General features: G+C 36.0%; 1 protein-coding gene across 7 annotated transcripts in view; it reads left to right on the forward strand.

The window, feature by feature from the left end:
• Window positions 1-8,547, forward strand: part of LOC112503718 (pre-mRNA-processing factor 39) — a 30,529-nt gene that overhangs the window by 19,868 nt on the left and 2,114 nt on the right. For all 7 annotated transcript variants that reach the window (XR_003068064.1, XM_025107707.1, XM_025107708.1 and 4 more), the window contains 6 exons: window positions 7-150; window positions 1,059-1,211; window positions 1,289-1,405; window positions 4,191-4,271; window positions 4,526-4,675; window positions 6,609-8,066. Coding sequence is in view for 6 of the 7 variants with exons in the window: in XM_025107707.1 (XP_024963475.1) it covers window positions 7-150; window positions 1,059-1,211; window positions 1,289-1,405; window positions 4,191-4,271; window positions 4,526-4,675; window positions 6,609-8,066 (2,103 nt within the window). In the remaining variant the exon portion in view is untranslated. The remainder of the gene's footprint in view (window positions 1-6; window positions 151-1,058; window positions 1,212-1,288; window positions 1,406-4,190; window positions 4,272-4,525; window positions 4,676-6,608; window positions 8,067-8,547) is intronic.

An 8,547-nucleotide genomic window follows, 5' to 3' on the forward strand; every position in this document is an offset into this window, starting at 1 on the left:
TTACAGGCTGTGAAACTGTACGAAAGATGCTTAATTCCCTGTGCTAATTACCCTGAATTCTGGATGCGCTATGTGGAGTTTATCGAATCCAAGGGGGGACGAGAAATAGCAAATTTTGCTCTAGAAAGGGCGACACAAGTATTTTTAAAGGTGTGTTTTTTATTTCTCTTAAATCTGGAGATGTATGTTCTTAGTTTTTGTGTCTATGGCTCTACGCTATCTGAAGCTATTTGAAATATGGATAGGATTACTTCCCCGTTAACACTTCAAAAATAAATTAAGAGACATTTCATTTTTAGATCTAATATATTTTTTTAGTAATGCATCAAGCATACCATTTCGACATTTGATTTCTGTTGGTTTCATAACCACACCACAATAATCTTAAAAGCTAAGTCCCACTCATTCTAAGAGTAAAATGTAAAAGAGATGGTTATATATCATCATGAGTGTAAAACAGGTCTACCAACACTCTAAGGGCGAGATACTCATGAATCTTGTATATTGTCTTCACTTACGCATAAAGTGCATCTGTAATCACAGTGTAAGCGAGACTGGCAGTCGGGTCACCATCGCCTTGGTGCATGCTCCATAAAAATCCTGCCTCCTATGTTGTACAAGGTGTTGATTCCTTATGGCATTATAGGACTGCCAGCAACTGATGAAATAACAGTTACTAAAAGCTCATGTCTAGAGTCCTGAAGTTTCTAAACTATTGTACCGAACCAAAATATTAGCTATCAACTATATAGAAAGATCACTTAATTCTTGTCTTATTTGTAACTTTATGGAATTCTGCTGATGCTGACCCTGCTCATCAAGTTACATCTACACTCTGTGTTCACCATAAGGAAATATGTTGCAACTTTACTGCTTTAAATATATTACTTTAAATACCATTTAAGGTTGAAAGCATTGTCAAGTTAATTTAAGAAGAAATATGATTATTGTTTTCTTTGTAGGATCCTGAAGTAAGTCCTAACCAGTAGTTGGTTTAGTTGACTTGATGGTTGCTTTTGTGACAAGATCTTTTCACGTTTTTTATATGTTGTATGCAGAACGTGTCAGAGGTGCATATTTTCAATGCAAGATTTAGAGAGAAAATAGGAGACATTGAAGGAGCTCGTGCTGCATTGCTTCGTGGTGAGAACGGATCTGATTCGTCTTTCATTGAAACTGCAATAAGAGAGGCCAATATGGAGAAACGTCTGGTATGCAATCAATCATGAGTATCATCTGAAACTGTAGTAAGAACTTGTGCTTAAAAACGCCTTTTTATAATAAACAGGGAAATTTGGACACAGCTTTGGACATTTATGATAAAGCACTCAAAATGGCAGCAGACAAGGAGAAGATGCACATCATCCCTATTCTGTATATTCAACTTTTCCGTCTTAAATACCTGGTATGGAGTTCTCACTGATTCTGCCAGTACTTAGCTGTAACTGGTACTAAACAGTTTTAATGAACATAGAAAAGTTTTCATTCATTTCAATTCAATTGACTATATAGTAAGATGAGAGATCAGAAAAGATTACATAAAGAAGTAACACATAACAGCTATTTGGCAATATATGATTGCAATGGAAGGACATTATCTGACATTATCTTTGTATGCTCTTCATATGATTGCAACGGAAGGACGATTATATTCTGTTTGCTGGACTTGGCATTAAGGGGTAAGGACTATACAATTGATCATGAACTGTGGAATGGCGATTGTTCATTTCAATAAAATTCTGAACAAGAAGATAGGATTCTGTAACCAAGCTTCTTGTTTATGAAAGGCTGTAAAATCTAACACCATCAAAACTATGCCATATAATTCAGACATACTTAGAAAATAGCATAAATCTGATTTAAGATAACAATGGCTGATTGGCTGCACATTGAATTCAATGAATAAAGCCATCTGCTGACTTACACATCCTTTTCTTTCCTCCATTACACTTTAATGTTATATTCATATTTAGTCTTTTGCATTATCGTGCTGTCAAAGCTAAACTCTCCTCTTATGTAAATTGAAGAATGCTTGTTACACTCCTTTTCTAAGTGATCACTATTAACATGACAGGAATCAGGGATAAGATCCTGTTACTGAATTTAAGGATGGGATGTGGTGGGGATACAGTTCGACAACAATTTATAAAGGACATGATTTAATTATATACTTTGTATTTTGGCATAAGTTATAAAAAATATGGGACCTGGGAAGAAATATGACAGTACTTGATTGTGGGAATATGATGAGAGCAGAAAGTGTAATCTTGCAAAGGGTTGTGTTTTTCTAAAAGACTAAAGTTGGTCCAGTAAGTATGCACGATTGTCGTGTACTAGGAGAGAGGGTCTTGTGTGTTGGGGGATTGATTGGGTAAGGTTGGGATGCCAGCTGGTTTCAACCTTTTTTTTTAATCATTGGAACAAAATACAATCCTATTTTTGTACCAATTGAATTTTAATCTTTGTATGAAACTAAACAGTTCAATCCGCTTAATTCATTTGCCAAGTGCTAACTCCAGCTAGTGCTCTTTAGAATGCAGCCAGTGAGCATTAAACTATCATTTGTATTGTGAATCCCCAAACAGCATTTATCAATTTAGACTTGATCATTAATATGTTTTCATACTTCATCATGATATAAATATCATCTTCAATTGCTGGATGTTACTCTACGTCGGAATTGTTCAACTGTACTTTTTCCAAACTTTGCTTGAATCTGAATTGTAAAACAGTATAGATTTGTTTTGCTGAACATGGTGATAAGTTTAAATCAGAAGTGTCGAAAGATGACTTCAACATGTAACATTCTCTCCTTCTGTACATATCATGGCTAGATGCATACATACATTGTATGCACATGCATAAATTTGAGCATAATCGGTCACATGAGTAAGCAGAATTAAAACCGTTAATCATCAGTTTATCAAAACACTTCATATTTGTTTTAGATACTGGAAAGGATTTACATTTGATTGCTGGCATGTGAAACTGAAACAGACTTCACACACATCTCAATCAATTATACAATCTTATCTATATAAACTTGAAGCATAGTTGTGAAAAGGCTAGGCGCATAAGGCGCAAAGGACGGGGCTTTTTCCATGTCAAGGCGTTACGGAGGCGCACCAAGGCGCAGCGCCTTGGCTGAGGTGCAAAATATGCCCTAAATTCAAATAATTTTCTTGTCTCTTAGACTTCTACAAAAAAATGTTGTTAAATAAGTCAAAACCTAATATTAATTATGTCTTTTAACCTCCTAGACTTCTACAAAAAAGAGTTGTTAAATAAGTCTATTCAATTCTGTATTCAATTCTAATCAGTCATCTCCTATAAATACGTCCCATACATACGTCCCATACATTGTACTCTCCCTCACGACTTTAAACCTTATACTTCTTCCTCACGGCTCTCTTCTGGAATCTGGATTTCTGGTTGCTGCCCTGGAGGTTTATACTTCTTCCTCACTAAGGGCTCTCTTCTGGACTTCTTATTGCTACTTGCTACCTGTTGGTTGTTTCTACATACAAGTATCAAGTATGTATATTATTATTTTTTTGGCTGCCTTTTGGAATTGAAATTGAACTATGTTTTATATAATGGTATTTGAGTTGATATTACTACTTTGTATATAATGGTATTTGAGTTGTGTATTACTATGTGTGTGTGTGTATATATATATATATTATCTTTTTATACGATGTGCCTCGCATTCGTGAGGCTCGCACCTAGGCCCCAGGTACCCTTTGTGCCTAAGTGCGCCTTGCGCCTTTAACAACTTTGACTTGAAGTGCCTTTATGGTTAAGGAAATGTACTTGTTGATATCAATGGATGAAATTCTGGCCTTTAGAAACATATACCTGTCTTACCTGAGATATCCTGCAATCCTGTCTTAAGGAAAAGTACTTAATGAACATGCACATTACGTGGTTTTGAATTTTTTTTCAACACTTCATTGTGTCACTGTTTTAATGTTTTGAGGTAAGTGTTCAACTTCTTTGAACATGTGTGAGATCCTTCTGTCTCCTATCGGTAAAAACCTTATCTTCATTTGACTGTTCTTCTGTATCCTTGCCAAGTAAAAAGTTTCCCACGAAGTATTCAGTTAGTTAAGAAGGTTAAATTAGTTTCTGCTTAAATATTGTTTTGGATTATCAAATCGTTTTAATTGTGTACTCTTGCCTGTATGTAGATCACTGGCAGTGAAGATGCTGCTGTCGACTTACTAATAGCGGGTATTCAGCAAGTGCCTCATTCTAGGTTACTCCTAGAGGTAACTTTTGTCTTTGTTTGTTTAAAACACAGTGGCCTTTTACGTGAGGTTTAAATATAGTAACAAATGTAATTTGTTTACAACTTCAACTCTTATTTTTGGTATGAAATAGATAAAACTCTATCATACTTTACATGCATACTTAGAAAACTTCTAATATACGAGCATTTGCTTGAAATCAAATATTTAAGATGGAAACTAAAAATAGTCAGAGAAATCAGGAGAGGGAACTAATTGTTGTGTGACTTCTGTAGGAATTGATAAACTTTGCAATGCTGCACGAAGGATCAAGACATTTGAATGTTGTTGACCCCATTATGGCCACTGCCATAACCTGTGGATCAGATGGCTCCCAGGGTTTAAGCTCCAAAGATCGTGAGGATTTGTCCCATTTGTATTTGAAGGTCAGTTCTTTTACTCCAAATCACATTACTAAATTACAATATCTCATGGTACTGGAGATATCCTGTTAATTTACCTGTCTTTTCTTCTCATGGTTAGATTTCTTTTAAGTTTCTCATGTTATCTGCATTCTAGTCCACATATGGATCTCTTTAAGGGCAGTTGGGGCGGGCGGATGTCTCCCTCAGTGGCTGAACACGGGCCTTATAACCCAGGGGCCAGATTAATATTTTATAACGAGTCCAATTTGGTTCAATGTAATGGAGATATATTTTAAAAGCACAAAAGAGATGGTATCCAAAGATGTTTCTAGAAATTCAATGGCTATCCTCTACTGTTGGCCTCCCTCAAACAATAAAGCATGTATTTTTCCACAATTTCTTATGCTTTTATTTATGGGTTTTGTTGATTTATGATCTCTTTTTCAGATAATATTATGTTATAGGGAATGTTGCTCCTGCAATTAGAACCCCGTTAGAGGACACCTTTGACTTTTAGTGTCTACGAGTAACTTTTGAGCTTCAAAACTGAGATGCCTTTGACTTTTAGTGTCAACGAGTTACTTTTGAGCTTCAAAATTGAGATCAATTATCCATATAAAACAATACTATATATCTAAGTTTCAGAGGTAGAATTTGGGAATATATCAGTGTCAATTTCATATTTCAAGAAGTAATTTGCTGGAATTTTGAAATGAAAAGTGGACTCTAGACGTGTGAATTGTAGGAGTTCTTTAGATTAGAGATCGAAGCTTATGAGATTCTATGCGTTCAGAACTCCTTCAAGTCACATGTCGAGAGTACAGTTTTCATCTCAATTTTCTAGCAATTTACTTCTTGAAATGCAAAGTTGACATTGATATTTTCCCCACTCTTAGCTCTGAAACCGTATGGAGGTCTATTTATTGTAGCTATATGGTTGATAATTCGTATCAATTTTAAAGCTCAAAAGTTATTCTTTTGACACTAAAAGTCAAAGGTGGACTCTGAAGGTGTTTTTTGCAGGAGTAACACTCCCTTTAACAGAACCATTTGAAAAAGAGAGCATAAATTGATAAAATCAACAAAACTCGTAATTAAAATCATAAGAATTTGTGGAAAAAACATCCTTTTTTGTTTGACAGAGGCCAATAGTAGAGGAATAGCCATTGAATTTCTGGGATTCAAGAGTTCGAACCACATCTTTTGCTACCGTCTTTTTTGTGCTTTTTGAAATATATAACTATTACAATGAACCAAATTAGACATGTTTATGTGACACATTTGTATGAAAGATTAGTTTCGGCCCCAGGTTATAAGGCCTGTGTTCCTCGCCTGATGTGTAGCATCACTCATGCAACTTGTATGACCAATTCCTCGCTTTACCATCTATTATACTTATGATTTATGTTAAGATACTAAACTCAGGGTATCTCTAGCATACCACCCAACTTTTGTGAAGTTATGATTATTTATGTGAACAATTGCATAAAATGCAAAAAACTGTAGGCAATGATGTAATGGGAAGTTCAACACCAAAATCATGAAATGAACCATCTAACAATCTTTTTTCATTCTTTTTGAAATTCTGGTTTCATTACCATTCATTTCAGACAATGTTGTTGCATCTTTTGATTCAAATATGTTGAGAACACTTCGTGATAGATGAACGAGAGAGAACTGATTACTATTTCTAAATTAAGTAGTAGAAACTAGAAATAATGTTTTCATCGATCTACAGGGCAAAAAGATCCATTGTGTCAATTTCTCCAGTTGATGAATAAATGCAAATTTGTCAAATCCTTTATCTGTAAAGTTCTTTTTCAAGAATTTTATGTTGCATTTGACATAGTAACATATCTTTTTCTTGATATATTCTTGAAATGACCTTAACTCTTTGTTGGTTAACAATGAGATTGTTCCTCTGCTAATTACCGTCAATATAATCTGGTTGCAGTTTGTTGACTACTGTGGAACCACCCATGACATAGGAAAGGCATGGAACCGTCACATAAAATCTTTTCCCCACCTGATAAGGAGTAGCTCTTCACATAAGTCGCCTTCCAATCAGCTTTTGAATGAGCCAGAAGAAGTAAGAGAAAGGATCCCTCGTCTTGTTGCGAAGCAGCCAATTGTGGTTAATAGTATCGAGCATATACCCCGGGTTTCAGCCGAAGAGAACCACAAGTTGTCGATTTCGAAAAATCAAGCTATCAAGCCACACGAGGCTACAGCCAACCAGCATGGAGGAAATGATGAAGATAATGCAGCTGGAGAATTTAAAAGCTTAAAACGCCATTCTAGAAATGATGCATCTGAAATGATCGAATCATCTCTTGCTTTACATAAGCGAGGAGAAATTGAATCTGTATATATAGATTCAATCGACCATATACAATCCCAGAAAGATACATTAGGACCAAATGAGCCACAGGTATCACACAAATATGACCAAATCAGACACAAGCCAGAAAAAGAACATGAAGTTGAAATGCTTCTAATACCAGTTTCTTTGGAGAGTCTTTCTTTGTTAACTCGGGAAAAAGGACCTAATGTTCTGGAGGATACCGTGCCCTCTGTAAATAATGAGAACCCTTCGACATCCACTCGGAACCCTTTTTCAGCCACTGAATCTGCCAAGAAACAAAATGGAACAGAAGAACATGGATCAGAAAGTTTGTCATTTTCACCAGGCCATCGGAATCTTCGTGAACAAACAGATCCACAACAATATTCTTCACAAAATCCGGAAACTTGCTGCAAAACAAATCACATGCTTACAGCCTCTGAAGATGCAAGTGCCGAATCTGATGGCCAGCCACGTCAGCATCATCGTCAGCCACACCAAGGTTTTCCGTTAATTCATGAATCAACTGCTAACCAAGATCATCCAAATCCAACAAAGGAAAATATAGAGAACAACACCTGGCCTGTGGCAAATGTACAGCCACAGAGCTCTTCATCTGCACCCCAACCGGTTCAACCTCATCCTAATCTTGCATCAATGGTTCAGTATCCTGTGCAAAATACTGAACAATCTGGACTTGTTCAGAATGCACACGCTTATAATCAAATGTGGCAATATCAATATCAATACCAACAGCAGCAGAATCAGCAACAATGGCTGCAAATGCAACAATCTTATTTAATGCAGCAGCAACAGTTTCAGCCACAGCAATATCAGGTGTATCAACAGCAGGATCAGTACCAACAGTATATGTATCAGGTGTACCAGCAGCAACAGGAGCAAGGGCATCAGCAGTTATTGCAGCAACAACAACAAATGCAAGAATATATGTGGATGCAACAATACCAGCAGATGCAACAACAGATGCCACAAGATTTTAGTCAGAATAAGCAGCAGCAGATTGCTGTGATGTCCAATCAGATGTGGAATGGTAGCCATGATCAACAGGTGCGTTTGTTAACTTAAACTATTTAAAAGCCGAATAAGCATGATTACTTGTTCTAAGGAGGACCTTCAGTTTATTTCTTTTAGAGTTTAAGGTTTAGGGTTTAGGGTTTAGGGTTTATGGAGAATTCATTTAAATTCTCGCAATTTAGTCGCCAAACTCTATGGTAGTGTGAACCCTGTTATAAATTTTTTGTGATTTTCTTTTAGTTCTGAGGACAAGCTTCAGTTACTTAAAAATTTGTTTTTTTTATCTGTATGGCTACGTACTCATCTTTTTTTTGGGACGTTCATTAAATTTTAGCATATTTGTCTCTCTATCTATTTGTATTGCCATTATTTTACTCATATCTAGCTTTTCAAATTTTAGCATAGTTGTAGTTCTCCCTTTCACACACTTTTCACTAGCCAAGGATCTTTATAGAAACAACCACTCTACTCTTCCGGGTAGAGGTCAGATCTTCATATATTCCCCCCCCCCCCC

Source organism: Cynara cardunculus, unplaced genomic scaffold (assembly GCF_001531365.2).
Source record: "Cynara cardunculus var. scolymus isolate 2C unplaced genomic scaffold, CcrdV1 Un_Scaffold_3653, whole genome shotgun sequence".
In the NCBI taxonomy this organism is placed as follows: Eukaryota; Viridiplantae; Streptophyta; class Magnoliopsida; order Asterales; family Asteraceae; genus Cynara; species Cynara cardunculus.